The sequence below is a fragment of the Cetorhinus maximus genome, chromosome 11 (assembly GCF_964194155.1).
Source record: "Cetorhinus maximus chromosome 11, sCetMax3.hap1.1, whole genome shotgun sequence".
In the NCBI taxonomy this organism is placed as follows: domain Eukaryota; kingdom Metazoa; phylum Chordata; class Chondrichthyes; order Lamniformes; family Cetorhinidae; genus Cetorhinus; species Cetorhinus maximus.
In genome coordinates, this window is record NC_135889.1 from 7,250,045 (window position 1) to 7,267,249 (window position 17,205).

The 17,205-nt window shown below is 54.2% G+C and overlaps 1 protein-coding gene across 1 annotated transcript in view; it reads left to right on the forward strand.

The window, feature by feature from the left end:
- Positions 1–17,205, forward strand: part of LOC144686955 (uncharacterized) — a 66,215-nt gene that overhangs the window by 36,110 nt on the left and 12,900 nt on the right. Inside the window, exons 15-16 of the mRNA XM_078552801.1 lie at positions 15,265–15,596; positions 16,655–16,760. Of these exons, the coding sequence (XP_078408927.1) occupies positions 15,265–15,596; positions 16,655–16,760 (438 nt within the window). The remainder of the gene's footprint in view (positions 1–15,264; positions 15,597–16,654; positions 16,761–17,205) is intronic.

Here is a 17,205-nt window from a genome sequence, read left to right on the forward strand (position 1 = left end):
CCAGTGACACTGATACATTATGTCGCCGGGGGGGAATGTATCAGTATCACCGGCTGAGCGACCAATCCCAGCCCGAATACATTGTAACACACTGGCGAAATCAACCACGAAATTAACCAGGGCTCCTGATCTTGTCCAGTGACACCTGGGTTAGAGAGAGAGGGGGAATCAGCCAGGGTTCCTGCTCCTGATCACTGTCCAGTGACCCCTGGGTTAGAGAGAGAGGGGCAATCAGCCAGGGTTCCTGCTCCTGATCACTGTCCAGTGACCCCTGGGTTAGAGAGAGAGGGGGAATCAGCCAGGGTTCCTGCTCCTGATCACTGTCCAGTGACCCCTGGGTTAGAGAGAGAGGGGAAATCAGCCAGGGTTCCTGCTCCTGATCACTGTCCAGTGACCCCTGGGTTAGAGAGAGAGGGGCAATCAGCCAGGGTTCCTGCTCCTGATCACTGTCCAGTGACCCCTGGGTTAGAGAGAGAGGGGCAATCAGCCAGGGTTCCTGCTCCTGATCACTGTCCAGTGACCCCTGGGTTAGAGAGAGAGGGGGAATCAGCCAGGGTTCCTGCTCCTGATCACTGTCCAGTGGCCTCTGGGTTAGAGAGAAGGGGGAAATCAGCCAGGGTTTCTGCTCCTGATCGCTGTCTAGTGAACCCTGGGTTAGAAGGAGAGAGGGGAAATCAGTCCGGGTTCCTGCTCATGATCAGCGTCAAGTGACCCCTGGGTTAGAAAGAGAGAGGGGAATTCAGCCAGGGTTCCTGCTCCTGATCACTGTCCAGTGACCCCCGGGTTAGAGAGAGAGGGGAAATCAGGCTGGGTACCTGCTCCTGATCACCGTCCAGTGAACCCTGGGTTAGCGAGAGGGAGAGGGGAAATCAGCCAGTGTTCCTGCTCCTGATCACTGTCCAGTGACCCCTGGGTTAGAGAGAGAGGGGAAATCAGGCTGTGTACCTGCTCCTGATCACTGTACAGTGACCCCGGGGTTAGAGAGAGAGAGGGGAAATCAGCAGGGTTCCTGCTCCTGATCACTGTCCAGTGATCCCTGGGTTAGAGAGAGAGAGGGGAAATCAGCCAGGGTTCCTGTTCCTGATCACTCTCCAGTGACCCCTGGGATAGAAAGAGAAAGGGGTAATCAGACAGGGATCCTGCTCCTGATCACTATCCCGTGACCTCTGGGTTAGAAAGAGAGGGGGCAAATCAGCCAGGGCTCTTGCTCTTGATCTCTGTCCAGTGACCCCTGGGTTAGAGAGAGAGGGGTAATCAGCCAGGGTTCCTGCTCCTGATCTCTGTCCAGTGACCTTTGGGTTAGAGAGAAGGGGAAATCAGCCAGGGCTCTTGCTCCTGATCGTTGTCCAGTGAGCCCTGGGTTAGAAAGAGAGCAGGGAAATCAACCAGTGTTCCTGCTCCTGATCACTGTTGAGTGACCTTTGGGTTAGAAAGAGAGAGGAGAAATCGGCCAGGGTTCCTGCTACTGATCACGGTCCAGTGACCCTTGGGTTAGAGAGAGGGGGGAAATCAGCCTGGGATCGTGCTCCTGATCACTCTCCAGTGACCGCTGGGATAGAAAGAGAAAGGGGTAATCAGCCAGGTTCCTGCTCATGATCACGGTCCAGTGAGCCATGGGTTACAGAGAGAGAGGAAATCAGCCAGGGTTCCTGCTCCTGATCACTGTCCAGTGACCTCTGGGTTAGAACGAGAGAGGGAAAATCAGTCAGGTTCCTGCTCATGATCAGCGTCAAGTGACCCCTGGGTTAGAAAGAGTGAGGGGAAATCAGCCAGGGTTCCTGCTCCTGATCACTGTCCAGTGAACCCTGGGTTAGAGAGAGGGAGACGGGAAAACAGCCAGTGTTCCTGCTCCTGATCACGGTAGTGACCCTGGGTTAGAGAGAGAGGGGAAATCAGTCAGGGATCCTGCTCCTGATCACTCTCCAGTGATACCTGGGTTAGAGAGAGAGGGAGGAAATCAGCCAGGGTTCCTGCTACTGATCACTGCCCAGTGACCCCTGGGATAGAGAGAGAGGGGAAATCAGCCATGGTTCCTGCTCCACATCACTGTCCACTGACCCCTGGATTAGAGAGAGAGAGGGGAAATCAGTCAGGGTTCCTGCTCATGATCAGCGTCCAGTGAACCCTGGGTTAGAACGAGAGAGGGGAAATCAGTCAGGGTTCCTGCTCCTGATCACTGTCCAGTGACACCTGGGTTAGAGAGAAAGGGGAAATCAGCCAGGGCTCCTGCTCCTGATCATGGTCCAGTGGCCCTGGGTTAGAGAGAGAGAGGATATCAGCCAGTGCTCCTGCTCCGGATCTCTGTCCAGTGACACCTGGGTTAGAGAGAGAGGGGAAATCAGCCAGTGCTCCTGTACCTGATCTCTGTCCAGTGACCCCTGGGTTAGAGAGAGAGGGGAAATCAGCCATGGTTCCTGCTCCTGATCACTGTCCAGTGAACCCTGGGTTAGAGGGAGACGGGAAAACAGCCAGGGTTCCTGCTACTGATCACTGTCCAGTGAACCCTGGGTTAGAGAGAGGGAGACGGGAAAACAGCCAGTGTTCCTGCTCCTGATCATGGTCCAGTGACCCTGGGGTAGAGAGGGAGAGGATATCAGCCAGTGCTCCTGCTCCGGATCTCTGTCCAGTGACCCCTGGGTTAGAGAGGGGGAATTACCCAGGGTTCCTGCTCCTGATCACTGTCCAGTGACCCCTGGGTTAGAACAAGAGAGGGGAAATCAGTCAGTGTTCCTGCTCATGATCAGTGTCAAGTGACCCCTGGGTTAGAAAGGGAGAGGGGAATTCATCCAGGGTTCCTGCTCCTGATCACGGTCCAGTGAACCCAGGGTTAGAGAGAGGGTGATGGGAAAACAGCCAGTGTTCCTGCTCCTGATCTCTGTCCAGTGATCCCTGGGTTAGAGAGAGAGGGGAAATCAGCCATGGTTCCTGCTCCTGATCACTGTCCAGTGAACCCTGGGTTAGAGAGAGGGTGATGGGAAAACAGCCAGTGTTCCTGCTCCTGATCACGGTCCAGTGACCCTGGGTTAGAGAGAGAGAGGATATAAGCCAGGGATCCTGCTCCTGATCACTCTCCAGTGACCCCTGGGATAGAAAGAGAAAGGGGTAATCAGCCAGGGTTCTTGCTCCTGATCTGTGCCCAGTGACCCCTGGGTTAGAGAGGGGAAATCAGCCAGGGTTCCTGCTCCTGCTCACCGTCCAGTGACCCCTGGGTTAGAGAGAGAGGGGAAATCATCCAGGGTTCCTGCTCCTGATCTCTGTCCAGTGACCCCTGGGTTAGAGAGAGGGGGGAAATCAGCCAGGGTTCCTGCTCCTGATTACTGTCCAGTGACCCCTGGGTTAGAGAGGGGTAATTACCCAGGGTTCCTGCTCCTGATCTCTGTCCAGTGACCCCTGGGTTAGAGAGAGAGGGGAAATCAGCCAGGGTTCCTGCTCCTGATCTCTGTCCAGTGACACCTGGCTTAGAGAGAGGGGGGAAATCAGCCAGTGTTCCTGCTCCTGATCTCTGTCCAGTGACCTCTGGGTTAGAACGAGAGAGGGGAAATCAGCCAGTGTTCTTGCTCCTGATCACGGTCCAGTGACCCTGGGTTAGAGAGAGAGAGGAAATCAGCCAGGGATCCTGCTCCTGATCACTCTCCAGTGACACCTGGGTTAGAGAGAGGGAGAGGAAATCAGCCAGGGTTCCTGCTTCTGATCTCTGTCCAGTGACCTCTGGGTTAGAGAGAAGGGGAAAATCAGCCAGTGTTCCTGCTACTGATCACTGCCCAGTGACCCCTGGGTTAGAACGAGAGAGGGGAAATCAGTCAGGGTTCCTGCTCATGATCAGCGTCAAGTGACCCCTGGGTTAGAAAGGGAGAGGGGAATTCAGCCAGGGCTCCTGCTCCTGATCACTGTCCAGTGACCCCTGGGTTAGAACGAGAGAGGGGAATTCAGTCAGGGTTCCTGCTCATGAGCAGCGTCAAGTGACCACTGGGTTAGAAAGGGAGAGGGGAATTCAGCCAGGGTTCCTGCTCCTGATCACTGTCCAGTGACCCCTGGGTTAGAGAGAAGGGGGAAATCCGCCAGGGTTCCTGCTCCTGATCACTGTCCAGTGACCCCTGGGTTAGAACGAGAGAGGGGAATTCAGTCAGGGTTCCTGCTCATGATCAGCGCCAAGTGACCACTGGGTTAGAAAGGGAGAGGGGAAATCAGCCAGGGCTCTTGCTCCTGATCGCTGTTGAGTGACCCCTGGGTTAGAGAGGGGGAATTACCCAGTTTTCCTGTACCTGATCTCTGTCCAGAGACCCCTGGGTTAGAGAGAGAGGGGAAATCAGCCATGGTTCCTGCTCCTGATCACTGTCCAGTGAACCCTGGGTTAGAGAGAGGGTGATGGGAAAACAGCCAGTGTTCCTGCTCCTGATCACTGTCCAGTGACGTCTGGGTTAGAAAGAAGGGGGAGATCAGCCAGTGTTCCTGCTCCTGATCACGGTCCAGTGACCCTGGGTTAGAGAGAGAGAGGAGATCAGCCAGGGATCCTGCTCCTGATCTCTCTCCAGTGACCTCTGGGTTAGAAAGAGAAAGGGGTAATCAGCCAGGGTTCCTGCTCCTGATCTGTGCCCAGTGACCCCTGGGTTAGAGAGGGGAAATCAGCCAGTGTTCCTGCTCCTGCTCCCTGTCCAGTGACCCCTGGGTTAGAGAGAAGGGGGAAATCCGCCAGGGTTCCTGCTCCTGATCTCTGTCCAGTGACCCCTGGGTTAGAGAGAAGGGGGAAATCCGCCAGGGTTCCTGCTCCTGATTACTGTCCAGTGACCCCTGGGTTAGAACGAGAGAGGGGAAATCAGTCAGGGTTCCTGCTCATGATCAGCGTCAAGTGACCCCTGGGTTAGAAAGGGAGAGGGGAATTCAGCCAGGGCTCCTGCTCCTGATCATTGTCCAGTGACCCCTGGGTTAAAACGAGAGAGGAAATCAGCCAGTGTTCCTGCTCCTGATCTCTGTCCAGTGACCTCTGGGTTAGAGAGAGAGAGGGGAAATCAGCCAGGGTTCCTGCTCCTGATCTCTGTCCAGTGACCCCTGGGTTAGAACGAGAGAGGGGAATTCAGTCAGGGTTCCTGCTCCTGATCACTGTCCAGTGACCCCTGGGTTAGAGAGAGGGAGAGGGGAAATCAGCCAGTGTTCCTGCTCCCGATCACTGTCCAGTGAACCCTGGGTTAGAGAGAGGGAGACGGGATAACAGCCAGGGATCCTGCTCCTGATCACTGTACAGTGACCCCTGGGTTAGAGAGAGAGGGGAAATCAGCCAGGGTTCCTGCTCCGGATCACTGTCCAGTGACCCCTGGGTTAGAGAGATGGGGGAAATCAGCCAGTGTTCCTGCTCCTGATCTCTGTCCAGTGACCCCTGGGTTAGAGAGAGGGGGGAAATCAGCCAGGGTTCCTGATCTCTGTCCAGTGACCTCTGGATAGAAAGAGAAAGGGGTTTTCAGCCAGGGATCCTGCTTCTGATCACTATCCAGTGACCTCTGGGTTAGAAAGAGAGGGGGGAAATAAGCCAGGGTTCCTGCTCCTGATCACGGTCCAGTGACCCCTGGGTTAGAGAGGGGGAATTACCCAGGGTTCCTGTACCTGGTCTCTGTCCAGTGACCCCTAGGTTAGAGAGAGAGGGGAAATCAGCCAGGGTTCCTGCTCCTGATCTCTGTCCAGTGACCTCTGGATAGAAAGAGAAAGGGGTAATCAGCCAGGGTTCCTGCCTCTGATCACTCTCCAGTGACCCCTGGGATAGAAAGAGAAATGGGTAATCAGCCAGGGTTCCTGCTCCTGATCGCTGTCCAGTGACCTCTGGGTTAGAAAGAGAGAGGGGAAATCAGCCAGTGTTCCTGCTCCTGATCACTGTTGAGTGACCTCTGGGTTAGAAAGAGAGAGGAGAAATCGGCCAGGGTTCCTGCTCCTGATCACGGTCCAGTGACCCCTGGGTTAGAGAGAAGGGGGAAATCCGCCAGGGTTCCTGCTCCTGATTACTGTCCAGTGACCCCTGGGTTAGAACGAGAGAGGGGAAATCAGTCAGGGTTCCTGCTCATGATCAGCGTCAAGTGATCCCTGGGTTAGAAAGGGAGAGGGGAATTCAGCCAGGGCTCCTGCTCCTGATCACTGTCCAGTGACCCCTGGGTTAGAACGAGAGAGGAAATCAGCCAGTGTTCCTGCTCCTGATCTCTGTCCAGTGACCTCTGGGTTAGAGAGAGAGAGGGGAAATCAGCCAGGGTTCCTGCTCCTGATCTCTGACCAGTGACCCCTGGGTTAGAGAGAAGAGGGAAATCCGCCAGGGTTCCTGCTCCTGATCACTGTCCAGTAACCCCTGGGTTAGAACGAGAGAGGGGAAATCAGTCAGGGTTCCTGCTCATGATCAGCGTCAAGTGACCCCTGGGTTAGAAAGGGAGAGGGGAATTCAGCCAGGGCTCCTGCTCCTGATCACTGTCCAGTGACCCCTGGGTTAGAACGAGAGAGGGGAATTCAGTCGGGGTTCCTGCTCCTGATCACTGTCCAGTGACCCCTGGGTTATAGAGAGGGAGACGGGAAAACAGCCAGAGTTCCTGCTCCCGATCACTGTACAGTGACCCCTGGGTTAGAGAGAGAGGGGAAATCAGCCAGGGTTCCTGCTCCTGATCACTGTCCAGTGACCCCTGGGTTAGAGAGATGGGGGAAATCAGCCAGTGTTCCTGCTCCTGATCTCTGTCCAGTGACCCCTGGGTTAGAGAGAGAGGGGAAATCAGCCAGGGTTCCTGATCTCTGTCCAGTGACCTCTGGATAGAAAGAGAAAGGGGTTTTCAGCCAGGGATCCTGCTCCTGATCACTATCCAGTGACCTCTGGGTTAGAAAGAGAGGGGGGAAATAAGCCAGGGTTCCTGCTCCTGATCACGGTCCAGTGACCCCTGGGTTAGAGAGGGGGAATTACCCAGGGTTCCTGTACCTGGTCTCTGTCCAGTGACCCCTAGGTTAGAGAGAGAGGGGAAATCAGCCAGGGTTCCTGCTCCTGATCTCTGTCCAGTGACCTCTGGATAGAAAGAGAAAGGGGTAATCAGCCAGGGTTCCTGCCTCTGATCACTCTCCAGTGACCCCTGGGATAGAAAGAGAAATGGGTAATCAGCCAGGGTTCCTGCTCCTGATCGCTGTCCAGTGACCTCTGGGTTAGAAAGAGAGAGGGGAAATCAGCCAGTGTTCCTGCTCCTGATCTCTGTTGAGTGACCTCTGGGTTAGAAAGGGAGAAGAGAAATCGGCCAGGGTTCCTGCTCCTGATCACGGTCCAGTGACCCCTGGGTTAGATAGAGGGGGGAAATCAGCCAGGGTTCCTGCTCCTGATCACTGTCCAGTGACCTCTGGGTTAGAAAGAGGTGGGGAAATCAGCCAGGGTTTCTGCTCCTGATCTCTGTCCAGTGACGTCTGGGTTAGATAGAGGGGGGAAATCAGCCAGGGATCCTGCTCCTGATCTCTGTCCAGTGATCACCTGGTTTAGAAAGAGAGAGGGGAAATCAGCCAGGGTTCCTGCTCCTGATCACTGTCCTGTGATCCCTGGATTAGAGAGGGAGGGCAAATCAGCCAGGCTTCCTGCTCCTGATCACTGTCCAGTGACCCCTGCGTTAGAGAGAACGGGGAAATCTGCCAGGTCCCTGCTCCCGATCACTGCCCAGTGACCCCTGGGTTAGAGGGGGTTAATCCACCAGGGTTCCTGCTCCTGATCACCGTCCTGTAACCCCTGGGTTAGAAAGAGAGAGGGGAAAACAGCCAGGGTTCCTGCTCCTGATCCCTGTCCAGTGACCCCTGGGTTAGAAAGTGGGAGGAGAAATCAGCTAGGGTTACTGCTCCTGATCTGTGCCCAGTGACCCCCAGGATTAGATAGAGGGGGGAAATCAGCCAGGGTTCCTGCTCCTGATCTCTGTCCAGTGACCCCTGGGTTAGAGAGGGAGAATTACCCAGGGTTCCTGCTCGTGATCTCTGTCCAGTGACCCCTGGGTTAGAGAGAGAGGGGAGATCAGCCAGGGATTCTGCTCCTGATCACTGTCCAGTGGCCTTTGGGTTAGAAAGAGAGAGGGGAAATCAGTCAGGGTTCCTGCTCATGATCAGCGTCAAGTGATCCCTGGGTTAGAAAGAGTGAGGGGAAATCAGCCAGGGTTCCTGCTCCTGATCACGGTCCAGTGACCTCTGGGTTAGAAAGAGTGAGGGGAAATCAGCCAGGGTTCCTGCTCATGATCACTGTCCAATGACAGCTGGGTAGGAGACAGGGGGAATCCGCCTGGGATCCTGCTCCTGGTCACCGTCCAGTGACCCCTGGGTTAGAGAGAGAGGGGTAATCAGCCAGGGTTCCTGCTCCTGATCGCTGTCCAGTGATCCCTGGATTAGAGAGGGAGGGCAAATCAGCCAGTGTTCCTGCTCCTGATCGCTGTCCAGTGACCCCTGGTTTATAGAGTAGGGGGAAATCAGCCAGGGCTCCTGCTCCTGATCACTGTCCAGTGACCCCTGCGTTAGAGAGAACGGGGAAATCTTCCAGGTTCCTGCTCCCGATCACTGCCCAGTGACCCCTGGGTTAGAGGGGGTTAATCCGCCAGGGTTCCTGGTCCCGATCACTGTCGAGTGAGCTCTGGGTTAGAAAGAGAAAGCAGAAATTGCCCAGGGTTCCTGCTCCTGATCACCGTCCTGTGACCCCTGGTTTAGAGAGAGAGAGGGGAAATCAGCCAGGGTTCCTGCTCCTGATCCCTGTCCAGTGACTCCTGGGTTACAAAGGGAGAGGGGAACTCAGCCAGGGTTCCTGCTCCTGATCAATGTTGAGTGACCCCTGGGTTAGAAAGTGGGAGGAGAAATCAGCCAGGGTTCCTGCTCCTGATCTCTGTCCAGTGACCCCTGGGTTAGAGAGAAGGGGGAAATCAGCCAGGGTTCCTGCTCCTGATCTCTGTCCAGTGACCCCTGGGTTAGAGAGAAGGGGGAAATCAGCCAGGGTTCCTGCTCCTGATCGCTGTCCAGTGACCCCTGTGTTAGAAAGAGAGAGGGGAAATCAGGCAGAGTTCCTGCTCCTGATCACTGTCCAGTGATCACCTGGTTTAGAAAGAGAGAGGGGAAATCAGCCAGGGTTCCTGCTCCTGATCTCTGTCCAGTGATCACCTGGTTTAGAAAGAGAGAGGCGAAATCAGCCAGGGCTCCTGCTCCTGATCACTGTCCGGTGATCCCTGGATTAGAGAGTAGGGGGAAATCAGCCAGGGTTCCTGCTCCTGATCACTGTCCAGTGATCCCTGGTTTAGAGAGTAGGGGGAAATCAGCCAGGGTTCCTGCTCCTGATCACTGTCCGGTGATCCCTGGATTAGAGGGAGGGGAAATCAGCCAGGGTTCCTGCTCCTGATCACTGTCCAGTGACCCCTGGTTTAGAGAGTAGGGGGAAATCAGCCAGGGCTCCTGCTCCTGATCACTGTCCAGTGACCCCTGCGTTAGAGAGAACGGGGAAATCTGCCAGGTTCCTGCTCCCGATCACTCCCCAGTGACCCCTGGGTTAGAGGGGGTTAATCCGCCAGGGTTCCTGGTCCCGATCACTGTCGAGTGAGCTCTGGGTTAGAAAGTGAAAGCAGAAATTGCCCAGGGTTCCTGCTCCTGATCACCGTCCTGTGACCCCTGGTTTAGAGTGAGAGAGAGAGGAAATCAGACAGGGTTCCTGCTCCTGATCACTGTCCAGTGACCCCTGGGTTAGAGAGATAGGAGAATTCAGCCAGGGTTCCTGCTCCTGATCACTGTCAAGTGACCCCTGGGTTAGAGAGATGGGGGAAATCAGCCAGTGTTCCTGCTCCTGATCTCTGTCCAGTGACCCCTGGGTTAGAGAGAGAGGGGAAATCAGCCAGGGTTCCTGATCTCTGACCAGTGACCTCTGGATAGAAAGAGAAAGGGGTTTTCAGCCAGGCAACCTGCTCCTGATCACTATCCAGTGACCTCTGGGTTAGAAAGAGAGGGGGGATATCAGCCAGGGCTCTTGCTCCTGATCGCTGTCCAGTGAGCCCTGGGTTAGAAAGAGAGAGGGGAAATCAGCCAGTGTTCCTGCTCCTGATCACTGTTGAGTGACCTCTGGGTTAGAAAGAGAGAGGAGAAATCAGCCAGGGTTCCTGCTGCTGATCACGGTCCAGTGACCCCTGGGTTAGAGGGGGGGAAATTACCCAGGGTTCCTGTACCTGATCTCTGTCCAGTGACCCCTAGGTTAGAGAGAGGGGAAATCAGCCAGGGTTCCTGCTCCTGATCTCTGTCCATTGACCTCTGGATAGAAAGAGAAAGGGGTAATCAGCCAGGGTTCCTGCTCCTGATCGCTGTCCAGTGACCTCTGGGTTAGAAAGAGAGAGGGGAAATCAGCCAGTGTTCCTGCTCCTGATCACTGTTGAGTGACCTCTGGGTTAGAAAAAGAGAGGAGAAATCGGCCAGGGTTCCTGCTCCTGATCATGGTCCAGTGACCCCTGGGTTGGATAGAGGGGGGAAATCAGCCAGGGTTCCTGCTCCTGATCACTGTCCAGTGACCCCTGGGTTAGAAAGAGAGAGGGGAAATCAGCCTGGGCTCCTGCTCCTGATCAGCGTCCAGTGACCCCTGCGTTAGAGAGAACGGGGAAATCTGCCAGGTTCCTGCTCCCGATCACTGCCCAGTGACCCCTGGGTTAGAGGGGGTTAATCCGCCAGGGTTCCTGGGCCCGATCACTGTCAAGTGAGCTCCTGGTTAGAAAGAGAAAGCAGAAATTGCCCAGGGTTCCTGCTCCTGATCACTGTCCAGTGACCCCTGGGTTAGAAAGAGAGAGGGGAAAACAGCCAGGGTTCCTGCTCTTGATCACTGTCCAGTGATCCCTGGGTTAAAGAGAGAGGGAAATCAGCCAGGGTTCCTGCTCCTGATCACCATCTAGTGACCCCTGGTTTAGAGAGAGAGAGGGGAAATCAGTTAGGGTTGCTGCTCCTGATCCCTGTCCAGTGACCCCTGGGTTACAAAGGGAGAGGGGAACTCAGCCAGGGTTCCTGCTCCTGATCACTGTTGAGTGACCCCTGGGTTAGAAAGTGGGAGGAGAAATCAGCTAGGGTTACTGCTCCTGATCTGTGCCCAGTGACCCCCAGGATTAGATAGAGGGGGGAAATCAGCCAGGGTTCCTGCTCCTGATCTCTGTCCAGTGACCCCTGGGTTAGAGAGGGAGAATTACTCAGGGTTCCTGCTCCTGATCTCTGTCCAGTGACCCCTGTGTTAGAAAGAGAGAGGGGAAATCAGCCAGGGTTCCTGCTCCTGATCTCTGTCCAGTGATCACCTGGTTTAGAAAGAGAGAGGGGAAATCAGCCAGGGTTCTTGCTCCTGATCACTGTCCAGTGAGCCCTGGATTAGAGAGGGAGGGGAAATCAGCCAGGGTTCCTGCTCCTGATCACTGTCCAGTGACCCCTGGTTTAGAGAGTAGTGGGAAATCAGCCAGGGCTCCTGCTCCTGATCACTGTCCAGTGGCCTCTGGGTTAGAACGAGAGAGTGGAAATCAGTCAGGGTTACTGCTCATGATCAGCCTCAAATGACCCCTGGGTTAGAAAGAGAGAGGGGAAATCAGCCAGTGTTCCTGCTCCTGATCACGGTCCAGTGACCCTGGGTTAGAGAGAGAGAGGAAATCAGCCAGGAATCCTGCTCCTGATCACTCTCCAGTGACACCTGGGTTAGAGAGAGAGAGAGAGAGGAAATCAGCCAGGGTTCCTGCTCCTGATCTCTGTCCAGTGATCCCTGGGTTAGAGAGAAGGGGGAAATCCGCCATGGTTCCTGCTCCTGATCACTGTCCAGTGACCCCTGGGTTAGAACGAGAGAGGGGAAATCAGTCAGTGTTCCTGCTCATGATCAGCGTCAAGTGACCCCTGGGTTAGAAAGGGAGAGGGGAATTCAGCCAGGGTTCCTGCTCCTGATCACTGTCCAGTGACCCCTGGGTTAGAGAGAGGGAGAGGGGAAATCAGCCAGTGTTCCTGCTCCCGATCACTGTCCAGTGAACCCTGGGTTAGAGAGAGGGAGACGGGAAAACAGCCAGGGTTCCTGCTCCTGATCTCTGTCCAGTGACACCTGGGTTAGAGAGAGAGAGGGGAAATCAGTCAGGGTTCCTGCTCCTGATCACTGTCCAGTGATCCCTGGGTTAGAGAGAGAGGGGAAATCAGCCTGGGTTCCTGCTCCTGATCACGGTCCAGTGACCCTGGGTTAGAGGGAGAGAGGATATCAGCCAGGGATCCTACTCCTGATCACTCTCCAGTGACCCCTGGGATAGAAAGAGAAAGGGGTAATCAGCCAGGGATCCTGCTCCTGATCAGTATCCCGTGACCTCTGGGTTAGAGAGAGCGGGGAAATCAGCCAGGGCTCTTGCTCCTGATCGCTGTCCAGTGACCCCTGGGTTAGAGAGGGGGAATTACCCAGGGTTCCTGTACCTGATCTCTGTCCAGTGACCCCTGGGTTAGAGAGAGAGGGGAAATCAGCCATGGTTCCTGCTCCTGATCACTGTCCAGTGACCCCTGAGTTAGAGAGGGGGAATTACCCAGGGTTCCTGTACCCGATCTCTGTCCAGTGACCCCTGGGTTAGAGAGAGAGGGGAAATCAGCCAGGGTTCCTGATCTCTGTCCAGTGACATCTGGAAAGAAAGAGAGGGGGGAAATCAACCAGGGCTCTTGCTCCTGATCGCTGTCCAGTGAGCCCTGGGTTAGAAAGAGAGAGGGGAAATCAGCCAGTGTTCCTGCTCCTGATCACTGTTGAGTGACCTCTGGGTTAGAAAGAGAGAGGAGAAATCGGCCCGGGTTCCTGCTCCTGATCACGGTCCAGTGACCCCTGGGTTAGAGAGAGAGGGGAAATCAGCCAGGGTTCCTGCTCCTGATCTCTGTCCAGTGACCTCTGGATAGAAAGAGAAAGGGGTAATCAGCCAGGGTTCCTGCTCCTGATCGCTGTCCAGTGACCTCTGGGTTAGAAAGAGAGAGGAGAAATCGGCCAGTGTTCCTGCTCCTGATCACTGTCCAGTGACCCCTGGGTTAGAAAGAGTGAGGGGAAATCAGCCAGGGTTCCTGCTCATGATCAGCGTCAAGTGACCCCTGGGTTAGAAAGAGAGAGGGGAAATCAGCCAGTGTTCCTGCTCCTGATCACTGTCCAGTGAACCCTGGGTTAGTGAGAGGGAGACGGGAAAACAGCCAGTGTTGCTGCTCCTGATCACGGTCCAGTGACCCTGGGTTAGAGAGAGAGAGGAAATCAGCCAGGGATCCTGCTCCTGATCACTCTCCAGTTACCCCTGGGTTAGAGAAAGAGAGGGGAAATCAGCCAGGGTTCCTGCTCATGATCACTGTCCAATGACCCCTGGGTTAGAAAGAGAGAGGAGAAATCGGCCAGTGTTCCTGCTCCTGATCACTGTCCAGTGACCCCTGCGTTAGAGAGAACGGAGAAATCTGCCAGGTTTCCTGCACCTGATCACTGTCCAGTGACCCCTGGGTTAGAAAGAGAGAGGGGAAATCAGTCAGGGTTCCTGCTCATGATCAGCGTCAAGTGACCCCTGGGTTAGAAAGAGTGAGGGGAAATCAGCCAGGGTTCCTGCTCCTGATCACTGTCCAGTGACCTCTGGGTTAGAAGGAGAGAGAGGAAATCAGTCAGGTTTCCTGCACCTGATCACTGTCCAGTGACCCCTGGGTTAGAAAGAGAGAGGGGAAATCAGTCAGGGTTCCTGCACATGATCAGCGTCAAGTGACCCCTGGGTTAGAAAGAGTGAGGGGAAATCAGCCAGGGTTCCTGCTCCTGATCACTGTCCAGTGACCTCTGGGTTAGAGAGAGAGAGGGGAAATCAGTCAGGGTTCCTGCTCATGATCAGCGTCAAGTGACCCCTGGGTTAGAAAGAGAGAGGGGAAATCAGCCAGTTGTCCTGCTCCTGATCACTGTCCAGTGAACCCTGGGTTAGTGAGAGGGAGACGGGAAAACAGCCAGTGTTGCTGCTCCTGATCACGGTCCAGTGACCCTGGGTTAGAGAGAGAGGGGAAATCAGCCAGGGATCCTGCTCCTGATCACTCTCCAGTTACCCCTGGGTTAGAGAGAGAGGGGAAATCAGCCAGGGTTCCTGCTCCTGGTCACCGTCCAGTGACCCCTGGGTTAGAAAGAGAAAGCAGAAATTGCCCAGGGTTCCTGCTCCTGATCACTGTCCAGTGACCCCTGGGTTAGAGAGAGAGAGAGGGGAAATCAGCCAGGGTTCCTGCTCCTGATCCCTGTCCAGTGACCCCTGGGTTACAAAGGGAGAGGGGAACTCAGCCAGGGTTCCTGCTCCTGATCACTGTTGAGTGACCCCTGGCTTAGAAAGTGGGAGGAGAAATCAGCCAGGGTTCCTGCTCCTGATCTCTGTCCAATGACCCCTGGGTTAGAGAGAAGGGGGAAATCAGCCAGGGTTCCTGCTCCTGATCTGTGCCCAGTGACCCCTGTGTTAGAAAGAGAGAGGGGAAATCAGCCAGGGTTCCTGCTCCTGATCTCTGTCCAGTGATCACCTGGTTTAGAAAGAGAGAGGGGAAATCAGCCAGGGTTCCTGCTCCTGATCACTGTCCGGTGATCCCTGGAATGGAGAGGGAGGGGAAATCAGCCAGGGTTCCTGCTCCTGATCACTGTCCAGTGACCCCTGGTTTAGAGAGTAGGGGGTAATCAGCCAGGGCTCCCACTCCTGATCTCTGTCCAGTGACCCCTGGGTTAGAGAAAGGGTGGAAATCAGCCAGGGTTTCTGCTCCTTATCACTGTCCAGTGACCCTGGGTTAGAAAGCGAGAGCGCAAATCAGCCAGGTTTCCTGCCCTTGATCACTGTCCAGTTACCGCTGGGTTAGAACGAGAGAGGGGAAATCAGCCAGGGTTCCTGCTCCTGATCCCTGTCCTGTGACCCCTGGCTTTGAAAGTGAGAGGGGAAATCAGCCAGGGTTCCTGCTCCTCTTCACTGTCCAGTGATCCCTGGGTTAGAGGGAGAGGGGAAATCAGCCAGGGTTCCTGCTCCTCTTCACTGTCCAGTGATCCCTGGGTTAGAGGGAGAGGGGAAATCAGCCAGGGTTCCTGCTCCTGATCACTGTCCAGTGAGCCCTGGAGTAGAAAGGAGAAATCAGCCAGGGTTCCTGCTCCCGATCACTGTTGAGTGACCCCTGGAGCAGAGAGGGGAAATCAGCCAAGGTGTGAGAATGGGGCGTTGGTGAATGGGCGGTGGGAGATTAGACATGGACTCATTGGGTCTCTGTGTGTGTGAGGTGAGTGTAAGTCTGCACATTCTGATGCTCGTGCTGTCTCTCTTCGTGCAGGTGTTCGAACACACGATGGAGGACACCAATTTCCAGTTTCAAGCCCTTCTCAATGACATCAGTGAAAACCTGGGCTCTGACGAGTTGAAGGCGATGAAGTTTTTTTGCCGAGATTTGTTGCGCAGTAACCAACTCAGCCGGGTCGATTCTGGGCACAAACTCTTTATCGCTCTGCAGGAGAAGGGCCTTCTCGATGTGACTGATACCTTCCTTGTGGCAGAGCTGCTGTACCGGACAAGACAATTCAGGCTGCTGAAGAAGATGAGATACGACAGGTGGGAGGTCTCAAGGCAGCTGAAAGATCCAGCCAAGGCCAGGATCTCATTGTACAGGTCAGTGCCCACTTACTCATGGTCACTGCACTTCCACCAACTGTCCTTCCTATTCATTTCAGGAGCTGTGCAATGTGGGGGACACTAGGGCACCCTATACACTGAGAATCCTGCAATGACAAACTATTGTGGCTACAAGAGCAGGGTCACAGGCTGGGAATCCTGCGGTGAGTAACTCACCTCCTGACTCCCCAAAGCCTGTCCACCATCTACAAGGCACAAGTCAGGAGTGTGATGGTATACTCCCCACTTGCTTGGATGAGTGCAGCTCCCGCAACACTCAAGAAGCTCGACACCATCCAGGACAAAGCAGCCCACTTGATTGGCACCCCATCCTCAAACATTCACTCCCTCCACCACCGACGCACAGTGACAGCAGTGTGTGTACCATCTACAAGATGCACTGCAGGAACTCACCAAGGCTCCTTCGACAGCAACTTCCAAACCCGCAACCACTACCATCTAGAAGGACAAGGGCAGCAGGCACATGGGAAACACCACCACCTGGAAGTTCCCCTGCAAGACACTCACCACCCTGACTTGGAAATATATCGCCGTTCCTTCACTGTCGCTGGGTCAAAATCCTGGAACTCCCTCCCTGACAGCACTGTGGGTGTACCTACACTATAGGCACTGCAGCGGCTCAAGAAGGCAGCTCACCGCCACCTTCTCAAGGGTAATTAGGGATGGACAGTAAATGCTGGCCCAGCTGGCATTTGAATCTCAGCGGTGGTCTGTGGATTGCGGGAAGGAAGCTGGAGAGAAAGACCACTGTTGATCCGATTAATGGGCTAGATACTGTATCTAAAACAAAACATTGCAGTGGTTAAATGTACTCTGTATCTAACCCAATGCTGTACCTGCCCTGGGAGAACACAGGACTCTGAAAAGTTTAAATGATAAACTTTCATTTTCATCTCTGAAATATTTTTTCTGATAGTTGAACATTTTTCTGCTGAATTAGACTTGTCCCCTGTAGAATTGGAGAGGGGACCACTCCAGTCTGTTCCCTGACTTGTTTCTGTCACTGAGATATGTTTTATTTCCTGAACTCGCAGACAGCTTTTGTTCGAGGTGTCGGAGGATATCACGATGAAGGACTTGGAGACTGTGAAGCATTTCTTACACAACTGCTTATCCAAATCTAAACTGGAGAGCATCACGGTGGGTACAGTGGATGCGCTGTTATTGGTCTAACACACTCCAGCCTGCATTATTTGGCGTACAGCATAGAATCTTGTAGCACAGAAGAGGCCATTCAGCCTATCACTTCTGTACCTTCTCTCTGAAAGAACTAACCTTCTTAGTCGCATTTCTCTCCCCTCTCCCATCTATTACTTTTTTTTTTAGAAAACATATTTATCCACTTTCCTTAAAAGCCGTGATGAATTCTGCCTCCCTCTCTTTCCCATGTCCAATGTTCCATGTCCTCACAATCTTCCATGTAAAAAAAAGTACTCCTAAATCTCCCTTTAATCTTCTCCCTTTAATTAGTTATTGAGTGACCAGTCAATGGGAAGCTTTTTGTTAGGAAATAGAGATAGTTTAAGTATGTTATATTGGTATTTGTGGGTGTTAGCAATGAGTTTTAAAGTTTAAGTTTGATTTG